The following is a 22,344-nucleotide window of genomic DNA, read 5'->3' on the forward strand; positions in this document are numbered from 1 at the left end:
GGGTCCACGGTGGGACCGGGTGGCTCCTTCGTGCCAAGTGTACGGGTGTGGCGCCACGTCGGATCGGGGACTCTTGGTTTCATTCCAAAGTCCAAGTTGGAGGTTTGATAAAAGAAAAGGAAAACAGGGGACACACCAGGTCACGTATAATTTCCATATATACAAGAGGGGCATGCGTTTCTTACACAAGGAAAAATAAAGTAATTCATCACAGGAGGAGTTTCAACCATTACTTTCATATTTCCATTGCTATTTTGTACTCTCTTCGTTTCAAATTGTAGGTCGTTTTAGTTTTTCTAGATTCATAAATATAATTATGTATCTAGATATAGATTATGTCTAGAATTTCGAAACAACCTATAATTTGGAACAGATGGAGTACGTTGGAGGGGAAGAGGAAACCTCCACTGTTGTCCTAAGATTTTAATGATTTTTACAAATAAATATTTTTAGTATGAAGTTGCTGGCATTAATATTATGTAGTAGGAGTATTAAGGGAAACAAGATACCTGACATGAAATGGCCTATAAAAAGTAAAATCTGAATGAGGTCCTTTCAGGTCATTTATTTCCTTCCAAAAAAAGTGCTACTAGCTAGAAATTGTAAAACACACTGTAGAGGCAGTAGATGTATATTTCCTTCCAAACCATTGCAACTTTGTAGTCGATCCAGAACACAATGTGAGTTAGTACATTTGATCTACCAATTTCACTCAACCCTCAATGGACGAGATGCAAACGCTCACCATGTATTCAACGCATCATCAGTACAATGTAACATACTTGATCGGCACGTCATATTCTTCGGCATCCTCATCAGGTTCATCTTGCGGGCATCCCAGATTCGTCGGCTTCCTCTGATTCATCAAGGTCTGTCATCCGCCGCCGCCGCCGCCGCTGTGGCGGCGCAAACCATGGGGGGTACCCACGTGGTAGTAGCAACAACAGGTGGTTTCTCTTCCTCAGGCTTCTTCCTTTCCTCTTCCTTCTTCTTCTTCTTCTCCTCAGTCTCGGGCTTCTTCTTCTTCTCGGTCTCCCTTCTATATATTCTCTGCCTCGTCGTAGCCGGGCTTCTTCTCTCCGATGCGAAATGGGCCGGCATGCTGCACAGTCACCCACAACATGGTGGTGAGCTCACCGCCAGCGCTGAGCTGCTTGGCGTGGCTCTCCCTGCTGCACCTGACGCCCGCGTAGAGCAGCTTATCGACCCACACGTTGAAGACGAGCTCCAGCAGCTGTGGCACTTTGTGGTCGTCCTTGCTGCAGTTTGCTAGCGCGCCAGCAATCACGACTGCATCCGAGACAAGCAGCTTGCTATCGTCCTGTAGCGCCCAGTGTGGCTTGTTGTTCCCCATCTCCCACAGGATGGTGGCGAGCTTCTCCTTATCGTCCCCTGCTGCAGGATCAGTGCTGTAGCGACTACTAGCTCCCTTACCCTCGCCGTCCTTGTCCCACAGGAAATCATCCAAGGTGTCGCGGGTCTTGTCGAGCAGGATGTGGAGGACAAGGCCCGGCAGCATCCGCCGGCGTACGGCGACGAGGAACATCAGGTACTCCGACATCACCTCGATGGCTTCCACGATGTACGCCGAGGATTCCGCCGGTATTTTCCTCGCGATGCGCGAGAGGAAGATGCAGGTGGCGATGTGCCACGCGATGACGTCCTCCTCGAACTCACGCCCGAACTTGGGCAGTCCTTTCCCTTCGAATATGTCCATGCCCCTGTGAAGGGCCTCCTTGCCCCAGCATGTCCTGATGGCCGTCATGGTGCAGCAGGTTGTACCGCCCGATGGTGCCGGACCACCTCCTGTAGCTCCACCGGGTCGATGCCGAACACCAGCCGCAGCGGATCAAGGTAGACGACGGCGCGGCGGAGCTGGTGCCATCTCCCAGCGCACAGCGCATGGTGCTGCAACCAACCCCATGCCTCCTTCCTCAGGAAGGCGTACGTCCAGGTCGAGCCGAGGGCTCTCAGCAGCCACACCACGTCGAGGGCGAAGGCGGCGCCCATCACGAGCTAGGTGATCCCGGCCGATGAAAGATCCCCTGATCCGCCGGCCATGATTATTGCTGTTGCAGTGGAACCAGAAGAGGGACGCGGCGGCGGCGGTGGCGAGGGGCGAGAGGAGACGGATGAGGTAGCCTGCCCAGGTGTGCGCCACGGTGGCCTTGGTGTAGAGGACATCGTACATGAGGGAGACCTCCATCTCCACCACCTTGCACATGCTCTCCCACCCCAGCGAGAATGCTGGTGCGCTGGCTAGATGATCGGGGGTCGACGGATGAGTCACCAGGGCATGACGCCAGATGTGGAACAAATCCTGAGCAAGGAGCAGCGCCTCGTCATCCTTAAGCTCCCGGTTCCGGCGGCCCTGGATCCTGGTGATCGTGGATCCCACGACGGCATCAGTGGAGCGGGACCACCCGGACCCTTCTTCCAGCTCCAGCTTCTTGCTCGCGTCCTGCATGTTGTCCAAGTTGGCTCGCCACAGCGCGCGCGTCCTCTCCACGTACCTTGCGCCGCCGGCGACGAGCATGATGGCCGACGCCGCGAGCAGATCCCAGCTGTGGGAGCGATATACGTAGTTCCAGATGGCATAGAGGACCACCGCAATCTGCAGGATCATCTCGGCCCACTTGCGCAGGGAGAGCACGTTGTCCTCGAGAGTGTAGGCGGTCATGTTGTCCGGCCCGCCGAGGTGCAGCAGGAGAAACGGCGCCCAGAACACGATCACCTGCTGCTCATCCGGCGACGCATCGGAGCCGCAGAGGGACAGGTTGCTGAGGGCGCTCGTCGCGGCTATCTCGGCGGCCACGTACGCCGCCCACAGGATCCACCCCGCCGCCCAGGGGAGCTTCGACCGCCACCGGCCGGACGCCGAGCGCCGGCGTGCCCCCGACAAGAGGCCGAGGAACGGATACAGCGCTAAGGTGGGGGGAGTCGGGTGGATAAGGTGGAGGAGGCCGGTTCGATCTCGGCCATCGATTTCGGATCGTATGGTTGAAAAAAATCGAGTGGGGGAAGCATTATTTTCACTCGGTGAGATATAGCAGCTTAAAAATTATGGTTACTCCCACCACATAAGATATGTTTGGTTGGATGCACCAAACAACACATGCATATGGATGATCCTAAATGGTATCAAATTTTTTTACATCATGTGATTCACTCCTCTGACTAAAATTTGTATTAATTTGGGTGGTTTCGTCTTTAATGAGTTGGTACGATTTACTCGTCCAAACAAAAGTGCAATCATCTAACTTGGATCATTGCATACATGAACCAAATGGTACATGCAACCAAACATATCCAAAATTATATTCTTTCTACAAGATCCCATCAAATATTTGAAAACTTTATTGTTACTCCATTAGTCATTCGTAAATATCTTTGGCTCGGAAACACTAAATAATATATACCTAGATTTGCATTGGAAGGACTTTCTAAATCTCATAAATGTAATGTATTTTATTTTATTAATATATTGTTCTAACGAATAGAGCAACCATGAGGTACTTATGGAGACCACGTACGCCATATCCAAATATTTCTTTTCCCCAAGTTAGTATAACTATGGATAATGCATGCTGATAGGTCGAGGACAGCCAGACACAAATATATTAACCTGTAAATTTCGACTCAATCGAAGGGATAAAGAAGTCAGGATGAGGTTGAGAATGTACCCGCTGCTCCGTGAATCGAACGAACCAGAGAGTGGTATGTACCTGCTTTCATTTAGCACTGATTTGCTAAACTCTGCTCTAGCTCGCTTGAGATTTACTCACCCCGTTCCAGAATATAGCTAGTTATATTTAGATTTCTTTTAATGTTAAACTTTTTCAATTTTAACCATAAATAGTGAAATAATCATATAAACTAATAATATAAAAATGATGTTAATAGATTTATCGCGAAACTAACTACGTAATCTTTTCTATTTGAAACAAATTACTTTTAGAGATGTTGTTGTCAAAGTTAAATAAATTTAACTTTAAAAAACTATCTGTATTTTAGGACGGAGGGAGCAGTGGTAACGTAAGAAACAATGGCTGCCCCGCCAATTGACAACGCAGTACCTTCAGGCTTTAGCTTTAGGGTATCTCTTGGTTCAGACAACCGATAGAGAGCTTGTACCGACTCTATATGGCAAATATATATACAAATCGATCTATACTTGGATCCGGTCCCCTCACACAGGAATTGTTTTGCAAAAATAAAAAATTATGGTTGTCATCCACAACTCTACACACTGTTTTCGCCGGTACAGTCCCCACCTCACACCGGAACTCTTCCACTAAAATTATTATATCCACGCAAAAAGGTATCTCCCCCCGTCACAAATGCATAATTTTTTTGGCAAGATCACATCAAACATTTGGAAAAAATCACTACCGATGATAGCCAGCCAGTCAGGAAATGATGCAAATTGCTAATAAGTCATAAGGTAAAACTGTAAGAGCAACTCCAAAAGACCCCTCAAAACCTTCAAAACTTTTGGGAGAAAATGAAAAACTGCCGCTCCAACAACACCCCTTCCTCGCCGTAAAAATACAGGGGCCCGCGTTCCGGCTGCCCCCCTCCCCCGCCCCGGAGGCAATCCTTCATCATCCGACGATGATGAATCCAACGCGAGATGCATGAGAAAGCTTCGTCGACTCATTGCGACTCCGTTTTACTAATCTCCAATTGAAGTTAGAGATCGCAGGGACTGCTTTTCTTAAGCAGGGGTGGCGGCAAAATCCTCCGTACACAGGGGTGATGAGAGGTCCTGGCGCGGTGCTGGAGATTGCGAGGGGGAGGGAGGACGCGAGGGGGAGGTGGACAGCCTACTAATAAGCACAATTATGAAGACCTGTCCTGTTTTGAAATATTACGGGCTAGTTATTAGCGATCTGCTGTGGGTTGATATGTTTTTCGGGAAATAAAATTTTGAAATTGCTAGCTCCCGATATTTCATTTCGGGGAAGAATTTTTTGAAAAACTCTTGGAGATGCTCTAAGTTGACCACCATGCATGTCATGAGTTTCGTTCCTCGAGAAAAGTACAGATAGAAAAATGGATTCATTATAGCATAGCTGAAAGAAAAGGACGAAAATGCCCACTATAGGAAATTGAATAGCACATGCGTTCATATGCATATCGCCTCTGACTCCGGCTGATCAATGAAACTGATGCGTATAGAAATTTGACTTGATTCAAGGAAACAAGTAGAAATGCAGAATGAGGTTGAGAGTCTGATGTACCTGTTGCTCTGCCAGTCGATGATGATGGAGAGACTCAACAGGTGTGCTCTCACTCCCTCAACAGCCTATCAATCTATATACCGAATAGCACAATGCAAGACAGCTGCTATTAATAGATAATTGGAACGGCAACGGCCGGATCTAAGCCGAGTAGCCGACTAGCTAGTAGTGGGCATACCGACTCTACATTTCATATAGCTAATACAAACAGAAATTGTTTTTGCAAAGATTATGGTTGCCACCGTCTACATATAAAGTAACAAATAAAATTGCATGACCAAAAGGTGCTTATTGGAGACCACGCCATATCTAAGCAATCAGTTAATCAAGCTTTACTTTATTAAATCGAATGCACTACTGTACTATCACTGACAAATTCCTGCTAGTGGAGTATGGTTGTACTAATGTTTAGCACTTTTATATGCATGATGACTTCATATTTTTGTCCCCAACTTTCAAGTCCTGACAATTTGTACAGAATTATGGACAAACCTAACCGATCATGGTGGTGAGCCAGAGGTGCAAAGCTGGACCGGGTCAAAAGGTGCTCCCTAGAGGTACAGTGTCCAGTTGGGATGGTTTCGAAATGTGTCACACTGGTGGCAGCCCGGCACTCGTGTCAAACAACCGGGAGAAAAAAGAAACAAGGCAAATTGCTCTTTCACTTCAGTAATTCATTCATTCAGTTCTGATGCTAGCTAGAGCAGTACCGGACATGCCAGAATCTTCTTGCCTTCAGAAACAAGGCAGCAGCTCGCAAAGGCATGGTGAGCCTAGAAGCATAGGGGCTCAGCCAATCTTTAATCATGCATGCGCAGCTGGGGCATGCTCATGTACAGTGAGTGACACTAGCAGCCTATCTTTTGAGCCAAAAAGACAGGAGTGCTACTTTAATCTTAATCAACTCCGGCGCTCTAGAGCATCTCCGACATATTATCTATTTATTTTTACACCAAGTTAGAAAAATATTTTCTCTCCATACTGAGTTTCTCATTTCAACAGACTATCCACTTCCCACTCTTTAAATTTCAACAGCTAGGTTCCTCTATAAAAATATACACTATTCATCCACTCCAACATCCTCTCCATTTCGCACTACAACAATCTTTCCATTTTACGCTCCCTGTTCTGGCAATTACTGCGCGTAGGCCCCACACTTTGCAAGGCAAATTGACTTGTTTGGCAAGTGATAGGGAAAGTTTGGTAAGTCGGATGGGATGGAGAGCTACATAAGAGCATCTCCAAGAGGCTGCTAATCTTACCCCCAATATCTTCTTTTAGGAAAAAGAGAGAAAAAATGAACTCCAACAGTCCACCTAAACCTTCCCTAATTTTTTAGCAACGCTAAAAAACAGCCTGCCACCGCGTATATTTTAGCGTTGGCGTTCCTCCCCCAATCCTGATTCCCGCACGCCCGCGCGTCCCTTCCAATGGACCCAATACGATGACGTGGCCTGTGTTTGAAATATTGGGGGCTATTTATTAGCGATTTGCTGTGGACTGATATATTTTTTGAAGAAATTTTTTTTGGAAGAACCCCCAATACATAGTTTTGGGAAGAATTTTTTAGTATTCTCTTGGAGTTGCTCTAACAACTCTGTTGGAACATAATTTTTTTAATAACTTGCCAAATTTTAGCTTCACGCTATCATGTGCTGTGCTACGATGATCACCGTGCCCACTGCCGACGACGACGCTCATCGATGAATTCGGATCCCCTCCAGGATTTTGCATTCGTCCTTTTCCCGTCGAAAACGGTGCAAAATTAAGGTCGTTTTGTCAGTTTGGTGGCCGTTTCTTGCACACCCGTTAGTTTTGCTCTCCAACAAAAGAAGCAAATTCCCCAATCCCCACTCAAAATGAAAGCCTTTTCCTTTGCATTTGCATCTTCGGAATGCGTTCGTCAGTTTGGCGACTATTTTTTATCTCTCTTCTTACGTACGAACGTCGTAGTCATATATTCCGCTATACATTTGGTGACATGGAAAAATTCCAGTACGTAGAATTCTAATTCTAGCGATATAATTTTAACGCTGGAGATGCTTACTATCTTGATTGGAAAATATTAGGGCTGCCACGAGCAGCCACACCACAAGTGCGGCGGCTCCACCAATCTTGCACCCTGCTTGATTGACGATGAATCTGCACTTCTTCCGTTGTTTTTGCCACCGCAAGTGAGGCGGCGTGTACCTGCTATCAGCCTGTTCGCTTCAGCTTGCTTATCAGCCACCAAACAATATTTTCCTCTCATAACAAATCAGTCGTTTCAGCTTTTCAGACGACTTATAAACTGAAGCGAACAGACCCTATGTGGCTGGGAGCCAAACATGTTCATGATATTAGAAATGTTTTATTCTAAAAATTTAGGAACATTTTTTTAATGAAAATCGCCCGCATATATAAAGTCGAGAACATTCTACGCCTAATTTGCTGGACTGGTCCACGATCAGAAGACCACAAGTCTACAACCAAATGAAAGACCTGTACGGCAGAAAGAAAAAAAAGAGCCCAACTCCAACCAGAACCACCAGCCAGCAACCGATCACACAAACCTGACTGACCGGCAGCCGGCAGTTGGGCTGGGGGTGCCAAGCAGGCAGTGTGGGCCCCACCACTCACCACCAGGTCCCGGCCAGCCGGCCGGCCGGGCTCTTCCACCCTTTCTCCATCTTCCCCTCCTCCCTCCATGGCTGCCGCCTGTCCATTCCATGGATGGAGACGCGGTGAGAATCCGAAATAAAGACGGGGGAGCACAGCGACAAAGTGGATTGGGGCCGGCTCGGGCCCACCCGCACCCCCTCCTCTCTCTCTCTCTCTCCGCTTCACCTTCCGTTCCTCGTCGCCAGCAGTTGGGAACAGTGGATCCCCCTATTCCAGTCAGCTCCAGCTGCTCCTTCCATTCCAATCCCCCCCCCCCCCCCCCCCCCCCCCCCCCCCCCCCACACACACACACACCACCTCCTCCCCTGTCCTCTGTTTCTTCCCATAGAAAACCGTGAAGCCGCGCCGCACCACGCCATAGAACGGAATGTTCTTGGATGCTCCTGCGCCCACAACATTCCATTCCCTTCCTTCCTTGTACCCCTCCTCACCTCTCCTTCCATAAACAAACAAGAAGTCTCCTCCAGTCCTCCTCTTCCCTAATCCTCCTCCTCACGGGTTCAGGGGGTTTCTCCTTCCTCCTCCTCCTCCTCCTCTGTCTCGGTGCTGGCGGGGGTTTAGAGGGGGCGCCGCGCCGGCTTCTTGCCTTTCCGGTTCCCGCGCAAAGTCTGGATCTTGCCGGCTCAATTGGAGCCGCCTCCGCCGCCGCCAGGGGAGGCGAGGGGGTTCTTGGGACGGCGGTGGTCTGAACAGTGATTCCGCTGCGGTTTAGGTATGCCACGAATTTCCCCCCCCTCTCCCTCTCTCTCTCTCTCTTTCTCTTTCTCCCTTCCCAAAGTTCGCTTTTTTGGCGTGCGGGTTTCTCGAGTTCTCACCGATTTCCTCTCTTGTTCTGGATCAGAACTCGGAAGCTCTCCCGCCTGCGGATGTGCAACTTCGTGTGGCTGTTCCGCGTCATCTGGCGGATCTTCAGCGTCGCCTTCTGACGCTCCACCGCGCGTTCTTCGCTTCGCCGCGGCTTCCAGTCTGGAGAGTTGGCTGGGGGAAAGCTGACTGTGCCCTTCGTCAGTGTTCTTCTGGAGAGTTCGGCTCAAGTCGCGTGGAAAAAAAATTAAAGAAAAAGAAAGCTGCAACCTTGCTGCCTTCGATCTCAAGGAACCCAGCGGCTGGCTCATTGATGTAGTGTGGTGTCCTCTGTAGTCTGTACTGGTCCTTGGAAGCAGCAGCCGAACCGCTCCGAGATGGCGTGCCAGAAGCTGGGATCCAGAGCAGATGTGTTCAGGAAGCAAGGACAGGAATGGTATGTGCTGCTCCACGCTTTCCCTACCATGTTGCCTTGCCACTCCTAATCTGCACAATCATGCATCTTTTTAGACTTGGCCTACATTCTAGTTTGTGCAGTGCTTAATTGACTAATTCGTTGATACAATTATTATACCTAAGGCCGCATAGACCACTAGTATTTGTCTATGGGCCGAATGAAAGTTGCCATGCATGATACTAGAAGCTCCCGTACATCCGCTGCCAAAACCTCTTCCTGTTGGCTTCATCTGGGGCTCCCATTATAATATACTAATTAATTCCTGATGGATGGCTTTGATCAAGAGATGGGAGCCAGCTATAAGACTACAACTTTGTTGTTTGTTTTTAGCTGATACACCTTTCTGGACGGCCTTGTGAAGTAGTGAACTAGTGATCGATTGGTGAAAAGACAGCCTGTTAATATAAATATGCCAAGATTTCCATTTTGATGTGCTCTATGCGCAGCGAAATTTGATCTATTTATGAATGCCTACATTTTGTTGTACTGCTTTTTTGAAGTTATTGAGGTGAAGGCATTGGTGGGTAGATAGGACGTGTACAGTGCAGAAGATCTTGTCCTTGATTTAGTATTTACAGCTCTGATTTCCCCTTTTGTGTGCAATAATTGTTTCTCTTGACTTTTGGGGCTCGACTTATGTTCATACTTGTAAGTATGCACATGGTGAACACTAAATTAACCAAATTTATTTCTTCACACTGTGCCCTGTTACCACATTATATTGAGTACTCCGTGGCAGATACTGCCATACTGGCCCTGCAGTTTGTAAATACACTACTGCAAGTCTGATACTTGAGATAACATATTGCAGTAGCTAGTCCGATGCCTAAACCTTTAAGAACGATCTTTTGTTGGACAAATCTATAATTCAGAACTGACTATTTGGAGGAGGAGAAAAGAACTAATGTGACTGTTGCCTCAATGTTTGTAAATAGCAACTGTACATATCAATTAACTCAAGGTCGAAAACTCACAACTCTATAGATGTTCCATGTCCAGGGGTACCATGACATGATGTCTATTGTGGATCCTTCTTAGGACTGGCAAGAAAATTATCTTTTATGAGTTCTCTACTAGTTTTCATGCATGTCTATCTGTTAAAGTTGTCCAAATAAATGTTTTACTATAAATTGAGTTATCCAAAGGGAAAATTACTTATAGCAGATATGTCCATTATGCAGGTATTGCACATCTGGTCTTCCTAGTGATATAAGTGTGGTAGTTGGGGAGCAGTCTTTCCATCTTCACAAGGTAAATTTTCGCCATAATGATTCACACAGCTGTTTCTTTGTTTCACACCATTTTTTGTTAGCATTTGCACAACTGGTTTTCTCATTTCTTTGAATTTTGGTGGCAATTTCAGTTTCCCCTGTTATCAAAAAGTGACCTGTTGGAGAGGTGTATCAGGGAGAAAATTGATAAGGGGGAAGACAGTTGGGTCATTGATCTATCTGATATTCCTGGTGGAGCAAAGGCTTTTGAACTAGCTGCTAAGTTTTGCTATGGTGTAAAGTTTGAAATGACTGCCTCCAATGTCGTACACCTTCGTTGTGCTGCTGATTATCTTGAAATGACAGAAGAGATGTCTGAAGGAAATTTGATCGCACAGACAGAGAACTTCCTTACCCAAACAGTCCTCAGGAGCTGGAAAGATTCAGTCAAGGCACTTCAAACTTGTGATGACGTCCTTGATATTGCTGAAAGATTGCAAATCATAAAGAGGTGTGTAGACTCCATTGCAACTAGATCATGCAGTGATCCTGATCTATTTGGTTGGCCAGTAGCCCAGTATGGAGGCCCCATGCAGAGTCCTGGAGGGAGCCTCTTGTGGAATGGTATTAGCACTGGAGCAAGGCCCAGAAATAGCAGCCCAGATTGGTGGTATGATGATGTCTCATGCTTAAGCCTTCCGTTATACAAAAAACTCATCTCAGCCATGGAATACAGGGGCATCAGTCAGGAGATTATCGTTGGATCCCTTAATCATTATGCCAAAAGGCGTTTGCCTGGTTTGAATCGGCGTAAAAGCATCAGTGATGTCAGCAACTGTCTTTCTATGACATCCTTAACATCCATCCCTTCTGAAGATGACCAGAAGTATCTTCTTGAGGAGATCGATAGACTGCTGCCTTTCCAAAGAGGTGTAACATCTTGCAAGCTACTGTTTGGCCTTCTGCGCACAGCGATCTTTCTGAAAGCCAGCCCCTCCTGCTTGTCCAACTTGGAGAGACGGATAGGTATGCAGCTAGACAAGGCCAGTTTGGAAGACCTTTTGATACCAAATATCTCCGAGTCTGTAGAAATACTATATGATGTGGACTGTGTGCAGAGGATTGTAGACCATTTCTTGGCAATGGACCAAGAAACTGGTGGGGCTTCCCCTGGCCTTGGTGAAGATGGGCAAATCTTAGCTTCACCATCTTTAATGCCGATAACTATGGTTGCTAAGTTGATTGATGGTTATCTGGCTGAAGTTGCACCAGACGAGAACTTGAAGCTGCCAAAATTCCGGTCTTTGGCTGCTGCTATACCCGACTATGCCCGCCCGATAGATGACGGACTTTATCGTGCTATCGACATATATCTCAAGGTAACATTATTTTATTTCTGCCTTTTTCTCTCCATTAACACGTGAGGAAACTACATTACTCAGCTTAATCTAAAACAGGATCTTTAGCATCTAAAACAGGATCTTTAGCATCTAAAACATGAACACCACTCAGAAAAGGGTTAGAATCACAACCAGCAGCCACAGCTTGTGACGATCCGGCCATTAGAGTCGTGGACGAGGCCGGGATGATGGGTGCCGTAGGTGTACTGGCTCGGAGTAGATCCCGCCTTCCTTCAGGTCTCCACCTCGTCTGTCCAGTGACGGCAATGGTGGTGCGGCGGCAGCCTTCGGGCGATCAAGGCGCAAGGTGGCCGCGCGAGAGGAGTCCGAGTTGGGCGCTACTTATCCCTCCCGTTTTTCTCTCTGCACATTTCTTTTCCTTTCGACCACCTCCAAATATTTCCAACAGTTATGTAGTGGACGTATGTGTAGCCTTTTTCCCTAGTTGTGTAGGTTAATGAATTTTTAGTTTTGCTGCACTGTGATGTTGCTTATGGCATAATATTTGTATCCCACCGATCAATATATAGCCATTAATGCTATCACCTGTCATTCTGAGATTGCTACTGCATTTTCCATTGTCCATTATCCTTATGACAGATATTTATCTTGCTTGTATTTGACAAAAAATGATTGGCGCTTTGTATGATTGACACATGTATGTTGGCTGCTACTGCTTTTATTTTCCATCACCATCAATGAAGTTGTCAAGCCAACCATATGTAATTAGTGCTGTTGGTGTGCCATCTTCTTGCGATAAACTGTTCATGCTCCTGTTGAAACTGCTCACAGTTCACTTTGCATTGTTTTCGTTGATAGGCCCATCCATATCTCTCTGAATCAGACAAGGAAGAGCTCTGCCGGGTGATGGACTGCCAGAAGCTGTCCCTGGAGGCCTGCACCCATGCGGCACAGAACGAGCGCCTCCCGCTCCGCATCATCGTGCAGGTGCTCTTCTTCGAGCAGCTCCAGCTGCGGAGCTCCATCGCCGAATGCCTCATGATCTCCGAGCCCCTCGATGGAGGCATCTCGCGGCAGCTCGGCGGCATGCCTGTCTCTGGCGAGCACCACCGCGGTGGCGGCGCTGGCTGGCCCCTGGCCGCCAGGGAGAACCAGACCCTGCGGGAAGGCATGGACAGCATGAAGCAGCGGGTGGCCGAGCTTGAGAAGGAGTGCTCCACCATGCGGCAGGACATCGAGCGGCTCGGCCGCAGCAAGAGCGTCGGCAAGAACAGGTTCCCGTTCGCGCTCACCGCCAAGCCGCAGGTTTGCAGCACCAAGGACAAGGACACTGCTCCAGAGACGTCAAAGACGCCGGCGACGGAGAGCGAGGATAAGGTGGCCGTGGTGAAGGGTGGTGCCGGCGGTGAGGGTGCGCCGCAGCTGAAGCTCAGGAAGCACAAGATGAACCTGTCAACCTGTTAGATATTCTACATGCATATAGTACAGACCCAGGATGAACTGAAAGCCTGCTGAAATATCCATCTTGTGCTAAAGTTTCTGACTTTTGCTCGGTGAAAATGAATAGCACTGTCAGCATCTTTTGTTCCATCTTAATAGTCATTGGATTTTTGCATGCCAGCCGTTTTCACATCCTTCCTGCAGCAGTGCTTGGATATTCGGATACCTCATTGGAGGAATGTCCATGAATTTCAAAAGATTTTCCTGCGAAATTCCAGTGAAATTACTAATTTCCAAACTAACTCTTGTACAAAATTCAAAAAGAGCTCTGATTTAAATTACATTTGCTCGAAATTGCTCACGGGCTAATTTGTTTGTTGCCTTCCGCTTACGTGGGCCTAGTTGCCTTGGCCCCGCTGCGGCTTCAAGCGCAGCCCATCTATCCCCCCCGTCCCCGCATCGTCTTCTAGAATCGAAGGCGGCGATCGTCGGGTGCCAGGTCGAGAGATGGCCGACGAAGGCGGCGGAACCCTAGGCGGCAAGGGAAGGGAGGTTCGGAACTCTGGAGGGAAGCCGAGTGGAAAGGGGTGCTTGCAGCCACGGCTGCTCCATCAACGAGATTGCAGAGAAGCAGGCAGCCCCAGGCCCCAAGAGATCAATCCCGTGCCAGATGGAAAAACGGCCAAGCAGTGAAAAGGTTAGTAGATTGGAATTTGATTATTGCTGTAGAATAGAAAGTGTCGTATGGTTTTTTTTTTCAATCTTGACTGTCTTATGATCTTCAGACTAGCTACAAACTGTGGCTTAACGATTTCATGATATACTACACATACCGGCAGATGCCCTAGCTATGATCTGATTATAGATAGATTGTTTTGTAAGGGAAATTTTGATTATAGATAGGTAACAACAAAGTATGCGATACCTTCTGTACCGCGCTTAATTAATCACTGATATTCTCCTAATAATGCCATTGATAGTATGAGAACCCTTAGTAGTAATACATTAAGTTTCAATGACATATGTAACGCTCCGGTACAAAATATGGCTCAGCCTTGCTCGTGTACTGAGTAAAACACACACTCGCACCAATCCCGCTTAATTATGTTTTTATGCTCGCTTCACATAAAAGGTTAACCCGGAGGTTAGGCATTTGACATTTAGGTTTATATGTTGATGATTTCCGCAACTAGTTTAGATGTGCAAGGGCACAGTCCTTGAACGGCAGCAGCAAGCACAACGTGCAGCTAGCAGCAGAAGCAAGTGAAGTACGTAGAGATACGGTAGCAACGAGGACATTTTAGAGAATAAATATTCCAAATCAATAATCTAAACCTCCAGTAATCTAGGTTGCCAAACACCTCTACAGCTATTCTTTCCAGCTTATAATAATCTGGATTATATAATCTAGCACATATAGACCAAATTATATAATCCGCCCATGAAACAAAAAATTCTCCTTACAATATGATCATGTGCCGCATAAAAAAAACTGTATTAACCAAAAAAACATTCAAAAAATAAAAAAACTGACAGGAACAAAAAAGAATTCCAGTTGATTCTTGATGGCTAAATAACTAGCTGGATTATTGTTTCTGCTGTTCAGAAAAAGTGGCTGAAACATGGAAAACTCTCCCTTGAATATTTTCTCAATAATGGAAAAGTGGCTGAACCATGCACACCCGTCGCAGCCCACTAATCCTAGCGCGCACCCCAGCTTCCCCAGGTAGCTGTGCCATTAGAAGTTCTCCTTGTGGAACTCAAACTTCGTGTTCGTCTTTTGGTTGAAATCTGTTGACAAGTTCCGTATATCTGTCATCGGGCGGGGTTCACCACGGTAGAAAACTCCTGAATTGGATTCAGATGTTAAGTAGGTGATGAAGTCAATTGACGTTCCTAATACTTCAATAATACGATTGCAAGATGACATACCGATGCGTTGGTTCTCATGGTTCTCTGCAACATGTTTGAAGACGTCTGGCCACTCGGGCCGTCCAAAGTGCATCTTGATGCTAGCTCTAGAGAAGGTGACGTCTCCCTCGTACACGGTACTCGTGTAGTAGATGTGGAGTTCAAGCACTCCATCTTGTCCTTCTTAGCCACTTTGTCCATAACCCTACGAAACCATTGGAAGGATCCTGTTTCTCTGGTCGCCCAGTACAAGTAGGCCTTCTTTGTCATGAAGGGCCTCTTCTTGGCCTCGGCAACGGATCTCCCCCGCTTGATTTGGTTAAGCACATCCTTTATAATGCTGATCAATGGAGTTGCTCCAATGCCAAGCCCGATGAGCAGGACCACATCGTACTCCCGGTAGTCTTGCGCCGGAGCATCATATGGTCCATCCATGAAGAGTTTTGGGCAGCTAGAGCATGTCAAGATTCTTGATCAGATGAATGTAAGAAATGTATTTTTTTTACTGTACTACATTTTCGAAACAAATCAAAGTATTTTTTTTTCACCTCGCGTTGCTCTTCCCCTTGGAAAAGTCAGCTCTAAGGAGCCCACTTTTTCCATCAATTGGAGGCCGGCAGTTCTTAAATATATAGGTGCAACACTGTTAACTTTTTTCTCAAACTTTAACCACAATATTTGTTGCACCAGTGATTCAAGAAAACAATGCTATTTCGTCAAAAGTACTATTGATTTAAAACCTAGGAGCCAAATTACCTTGACGAAGTCATCCTTAAGCCGTTTAGTCCAATCAGCCTTTGTGCGGATGTGGACACTAACAGAACGATCTCCTAGGGCGGATGTAAAGGAAAATGGGTGCCTGCAAGAGAACCGAATTGTCCACTTTAGGCATCATCTGCTGATCACATAGTTGAGTTACATCATTTTCATAGAGGAAGGGCGTAATTGGCTACCATTCAAATCGAGCCACAGCAGGGCAGTTTATGAAGACATTGCCCAATCTGATATCTGAATCCACGTGGCTTCATATGGAGAGCCAAACCATTCCCTGGATATATTACAGCCTACTGTGGGCGCACAAAATTAGAAGTAAAAATGGAAAAACCAAACTTTTAAAAAGAGCTTTTTTACTGTACACAATACTAGGATGTACTAGTGTTCGAAAATGACTAGTATAAAAACATCCGACTGTCAAGATTAATTGTATACTACTCAAACCTTCACATGTGGTATGAGCAGTATACATGAGTAGTGTAGGTAGTATAAAGATATCATGGTAAAAGAACACAAATGGCATCACTAATTTTATTTTTAACACTAGCATAATATTTAAAAGAACATTCCATTTGAAATATCACTTTTTACAATGTAGTAATTGTATACTATATATACACTACTAAGTAGTAGTATTGTGTACCATAAAAGAACTCTTAAAAAATGACTTCTTAGAAAGAAAATGAAAATGCTACAGAGTAAGATGGTTTCTTTGTATCATGAAAAAAATACAGCACATGCACACCACCCACTAACTGAAATTTTCTTTTGTTCTTACCATATGCAAGTTGGAAAATACATGGCAAAACCTAAGGGATAGAATATTTGGTACCTTCTTAATCCTAACAGCATTATGTCTCCTATACAGACGAAGAATGCGCTCACTTACATACAAGAGCCCAGGAACAGCGAGGTACATCCAAGTCTGCAATGGTACAATTGCTCTGTAATTTTTAAATTTCAGAAAAGAATTTTTTCTGGCTATGAGGTACAGATATTTACCGTTTTCTTGTACCATTTCCTGCTTAGAAATAAGGAGACTCCATGGACAATGAGCAGAGCATACACAATAACGAATAAGTGGTGTGTAAACCAAAAGGTATCGAAGCCAGTCATTTTCTTGAGGGGATTGGAATCATCGAGCTTGTTACGCCGAAACCATGGATGGGCTAATACAAAAGCTATAGTCATAAGTAGGACCATGACCACACCTGTCCAGCCTTCAGTTCCCTTCACAAACCACCAGAATTTGACGGTCTTCTGTCTCCAAAGAAAGGCTTCATTGGTTCATAGGTAGCCTCACTCGCATGGAGCAGCCAAGGAAAATTACATGTAAGGTGAGGACCTGCATGCAGACCAACACCTACTGCAACACCTACTGCTATTATCTGCACAATAACTGCACACATATTACATAATGTAATTAACATCCATCTTAGCATGTGTAGCTCACAGCATGATTATTGCAGAATTATCTATCATAATGTAACTGCACACGTATAGTTTTACCTTATGGAAGTTTATGTTGTCATTGAAGGGCACAGCAGCTCCGATCTTTGTCTTTGATCGAATCAAGGTGATTGTATTTCGGCAGACAGGAAGAAGAACCAGGGCCATATTGAATTTGAGGATCTCCGCACCACCTTTTGCAGTGCTCACACAGTAGCCCATGATGTGAAACACAGCTCGATTACGGTATTGGATGAACTTTCAAATGAAAAGGCCAATGCAGATTGAGAGCCAGAGAGTCATAACCCAAATGCGCTGCCAGTTCTCCTCAAGGAAGTACGTGAACTTTTGCCAGTTGCTAGTGTCCTTGTTTGATGCAGGCTTCATGCTAGGAGCTTTACTAAGTTCCAAGCTATGGGTAGTTGATCTTGCAGCAGCTCGAGATGATGACTGCAGCAAAAGTGCCTTCAGATCCTCGAGCTGTTAATGGTTTGGCATGGGTTAGTGATGGACAGACCTTGATGTATCGCAGGTTGTCGGGGTCAAGTTCTTCCATAATGAGTGTTGTGTACTCATCAGCTAGTTCCTCTAATATGGGAGGTTTGTTTGCTGATGCACCAAATGCAATAATCTGCAAGAGCATATTATCACTTGTTTAGCACCTAATTATGTACAGCATGAACATATTATATTTTAAATCCGAGCCTTCTGACATACCTCCTTAACCTCCCCTAATGTGATCCTCCCATCAGCATCCTTGAAAACCCTGAACAGAAAAATAACAAATGTAAAGTGCAATATGAAATTGTTGAACTCAGAAAGAGTAAATGTAAGTTTTTTACAATGGGTTTGCTTGATTGTTTTTAAGATATGGATCTCCTTCCGTAACTTTCCAATTACGAGTACTTTCCAATTACGAGTACGAGAATTGAAAGACATGAAAATTCTCAATTCTCTACGGCGTCTAGGAGATAGATAGAATATTTCCAGGAACAAGAAAATCAGAAGAATCTTTTCTCTATTCACTACCATTCCGCGTCTTCGACTTCTATTAGTTTCTTCTTTAATGCAATAGCTATAGTTTGATATAGAATCCATTTCTCAAAGTAATGGAAACCATTCTCTTATAGGAAATGGTTCGAAAATCGCTATTCCACCTTTTAAGTTTAGGTATCGTGAAAAGTGATACCTGTGAAGATCGTGCACTGATCACTGAGTTGCTCCCAGAAATCTTTCAGCTCATCCTTAGTCAGCGCTTGTGGCACCATCCCTCTCTTCCTTGATAATGAATCAAACACTTGCACTGAAAAGTCATCGGATTCGGATCCTTCCTCCATCCCTGCACAATCCAAAGCAACTCTTGTATTAGCATTTTTCAAATTCAAATAACTGTATGGAGATACAAATTCACTACAGTACTGCTGAAATTACCTATGCATTCCCCAAATTTTGAACGAGGCAGCATTCCATCAACCTGTATCTGGTTGAATCGTTGCTCCACTGCAGCCCAATCAGCATGGCCAACTATCGCAGTCACAAGCTGCAGGCCCTTCAGCGCTACAGCAACAGGCTTCTGTCCAACCTCTTCCAAATGTTCTTTCCCAATTGTGCCTGTGGCACCTTCTTCCTCGAGTTCATGAGCTTCCTTTAGCCCATTTGTCACCTGCGTTAACTTTGACATGAGATTGCCACTCCCTGATGACGAAGGTGACCCAAGTGATGACAAATTGCCCCGGTTCACTCTCATCGACTGCCCTGACATCTTCGGTTGCCAATAAATCACGCTGTACATCAAGGGCGACCTCCACAATCTCATCATCATGTTCTTGTGACCTCCTTGAACTCATGCCCAGGTCTGTAGCAGCTTCAGTGCCTGCCATATTCTTCGCTACTGCTCCGGACAAGTTCTTCTTGTTATCTGATCAAAGGATAAGTTAGCAACCAGGATGAAAATAGGAGAAAACCTTGCAATAAGTACCCAAGTAAAATCTAGTTAGTAGTTTAGTACAACTACAATACATTTCTTGGAAGCTACAGAATGTCTCTTTCTCGTCTATGCATATACAATCAGTCAAGTAAAGCAAAAACAAGAGGAAGGGGTATACATCCTGCTGAAGTTTTGCCAAGGATAAGTTCATCTCTATGGAAAAAGGTAAAGAAAAGAAAACCTTAGGAATGCAGGCCAGCAACAACTCCACCGCTGGAGCAGCCACCAGAGCTGACGGGAACACACGGTCAGAATTCAGAAGTCGAAACGCAGGGAATGGTGGCCGCAGAGTGAGCAGCAAGAGCTTTATTTGGAGCGGGGTTAGGTGCAAACAAACGCTAAGCACTGAGGTTCTGGGAGCCAAAAAGTGCATTATTGCTAATTTCGAACTGAGGGATGAGGCACATGTATTTTACTAGCAGCGGTTCAGCCCCAGGCATCCTTTGAGAGTAAACATTTACTAGTAGCAGACGATGGAACCACGTAGTTGCGCTCTATGACATAAAAAAAAAGTTAACACCCTGTGTTGTTGAGAAATTTCGTAATTTTTAGTTAAATCAGTTGCCTCAATATTCAATAATGATGTCCATCTTAAGGCCCAACTACTCAGTTGCCTTGCCTCCCGGCCCAACTGCAACAGCCCACCCACAGCAGCCCACTAACAAACCCTATCGCGCCCGCCCCCAGCCTCCCCATCCCTCCCCTATAGAAACCCACGGCCAGCCGCCCCTCCTCCGCTAGGTTAAAGCGACGCCGCCGCCGCCCGCCTCGCCCTTCCTCTTCCTCGAAGGCTTGGTCCTCCTCCTCGCATCCCCACCTCCACCATCCCCTAGGGTTAGGTCTCGTCTCCCCCACCCCCTGCAGCAGCGATGGCGATCAAGCGTACCAAGGCGGAGAAGAAGCAGGCGTACGACCGCAAGCTGTGCAGCCTGCTGGACGAGTACACCAAGGTGCTCATCGCCCTCGCTGACAACGTCGGCTCCAAGCAGCTCCAGGACATCCGCCGCGGCCTCAGGGGCGACTCGGTGGTGCTCATGGGGAAGAACACGCTCATCAGGCGCTGCATCAAGGCGTACGCCGACAAGACCGGGAACCACACCTTCGACCCGCTCATGGACCTCCTTGTCGGGAACGTCGGCCTCATCTTCACCAAGGGTGACCTCAAGGAGGTCCGCGAGGAGGTTGCCAAGTACAAGGTGAATTGGATTTTCTCCCCTCGCGTGCGATTTTGTTGTTCTGAATATGGTGGATTGGGCGATTCAGAAACTGCGCGATTTTCTACTGTTCTGTATGCTGTTTGTCTCTTGTCCGATGCTTGTGGATTCTTGTCACACAGTAGATCCAAATTCACATCACCAGTTTTTTTTATATATACATCACACCTAGTTTATTGATGTGATGTTCATAGTTCAATCTGTGCTGCCTGTGGCTGCTTGTCAATTAAGATGCACTGATATGTGCTAGTAGGTTACTTGTACATTGCATTTTTGTAGCAGATTTGGGTTGTTGGGATGTTTGGGGGTTGCAGATTCAGAATACTATCTTGTTAGGTATATGGTGCTTACTATTCTTCTTTGTGAATTTGGGTGGTTATCTGCTTTGAAACAGGTATTTAGTTGGCTGTAAAAGTTTGTACTCTGAAAAAGTTGTATGTTCTGTTATCTGTTGCATTGCTCTGTCACTAATGTTGTAGGGCTTGTGGCTACTGTTCGTAGTAGATCAAAATTAATATTGGACTGTCTGTTAATACATTGAAAATAACAGTTTTCTCATTAAAATATTGAGAAGAGGCATGTCAAGTGGCATTCTTGTTTATGATGCATAGTATTTTGAGGTTCATCAATCTATAACACATGTTGAAGTATGTACATTGCACTTCATTGTTTTTCTTGTCTCAGATACATTATTGCTGTATAAAAGAAGCTTAATAAGAACATCGGTAATTCTTGTAGAATCCATCATGTCAATTTGTTCTGACTGTGTTTTATTTTGCCATAATACAGGTTGGCGCTCCTGCTCGTGTTGGTCTGGTTGCTCCTGTGGATGTTGTTGTCCCCCCTGGCAACACTGGTCTGGATCCCTCCCAGACCTCTTTCTTCCAGGTGAGCATTGGAGGAAATACATCTCTGTAACAGTATGCTGGAAGTACCAACATCAGAATTTCAAACCTATTGTTTGTTCCAGGTGCTCAACATCCCCACCAAGATTAACAAGGGTACTGTGGAAATCATCACCCCTGTGGAGCTGATCAAGAAGGGTGACAAGGTGGGCTCATCCGAGTCTGCCCTGCTTGCCAAGCTGGGTATCCGCCCCTTCTCGTATGGTCTTCAGATCGTCAATGTCTACGAGGACGGGTCTGTCTTCAGCCCTGAGGTGCTCGACCTGACTGAGGACGACCTGGTTGAGAAGTTTGCCACTGGTGTCTCCATGGTTGCCTCTCTTTCCCTGGCGCTCTCGTACCCGACCCTTGCTGCTGCCCCCCACATGTTCATCAATGGGTACAAGAACGTGCTTGCCGTTGCTGTGGAGACAGACTACTCGTACCCGCATGCCGACAAGATCAAGGAGTACCTCAAGGTAATCCTCTTCGTGCAGCAGAGAGAGTATGCCAGCGATTATTGTATTTTTGCAAGTGTTTAAGCCGGTCCTAATCTTGTGATGCTTTTGGCTTGCAGGATCCGAGCAAGTTCGCCGTTGCTGCCCCTGTTGCTGCTGCGGGCTCTGGCGCGGCTGCTGCTCCCAAGGAAGAAGAGAAGGCGCCTGAGCCTGCCGAGGAGTCGGACGAGGAGATGGGCTTCAGCCTGTTCGACGACTAGAGCTGCTCACATCCGTCTACGCTGCTGCGACTTTAGGCTTTCTCTTATTACAGCGCCACCAAAGTATTGTCATCTTATCAGTTAGCGAATCATGTTTTTTATTAGTAGACAAAGAACTCAGTTGTGTCTCTAGTAGTGTGTAATCGACGATGGGAATCTGGTTATGTTAAGCATTTGCCCGTGTCCTATTTGTTTGTGTCTGTGTCATCCTTGACATCGATGACCTTTTA

At 46.0% G+C, this 22,344-nt stretch overlaps 2 protein-coding genes and 2 pseudogenes across 2 annotated transcripts; 2 read left to right on the forward strand and 2 right to left on the reverse strand.

Moving 5' to 3' along the window:
- Nucleotides 1-534: 534 nt before the first annotated feature.
- On the reverse strand, nucleotides 535-7,931 carry LOC140223164 (uncharacterized; annotated as a pseudogene).
- Nucleotides 7,932-8,185: 254 nt separating this feature from the next.
- Nucleotides 8,186-13,352, forward strand: LOC117860830 (BTB/POZ domain-containing protein At1g30440). The gene is made up of 5 exons (XM_034744216.2): nucleotides 8,186-8,616; nucleotides 8,746-9,144; nucleotides 10,347-10,416; nucleotides 10,529-11,755; nucleotides 12,596-13,352. Exons 2-5 carry the CDS (start codon nucleotides 9,086-9,088, stop codon nucleotides 13,199-13,201), a joined length of 1,962 nt encoding a protein of 653 aa, XP_034600107.1. The 5' UTR covers nucleotides 8,186-8,616; nucleotides 8,746-9,085; the 3' UTR covers nucleotides 13,202-13,352.
- Nucleotides 13,353-14,788: 1,436 nt separating this feature from the next.
- Nucleotides 14,789-19,191, reverse strand: LOC117861697 (respiratory burst oxidase homolog protein B-like; annotated as a pseudogene).
- Nucleotides 19,192-20,017: 826 nt separating this feature from the next.
- LOC117860963 (large ribosomal subunit protein uL10) lies at nucleotides 20,018-22,302 on the forward strand. The gene is made up of 4 exons (XM_034744407.2): nucleotides 20,018-20,494; nucleotides 21,302-21,400; nucleotides 21,483-21,875; nucleotides 21,974-22,302. Exons 1-4 carry the CDS (start codon nucleotides 20,168-20,170, stop codon nucleotides 22,112-22,114), a joined length of 960 nt encoding a protein of 319 aa, XP_034600298.1. The 5' UTR covers nucleotides 20,018-20,167; the 3' UTR covers nucleotides 22,115-22,302.
- Nucleotides 22,303-22,344: the final 42 nt, after the last annotated feature.

Source organism: Setaria viridis, chromosome 6 (genome assembly GCF_005286985.2).
Source record: "Setaria viridis chromosome 6, Setaria_viridis_v4.0, whole genome shotgun sequence".
Taxonomy (NCBI): domain Eukaryota; kingdom Viridiplantae; phylum Streptophyta; class Magnoliopsida; order Poales; family Poaceae; genus Setaria; species Setaria viridis.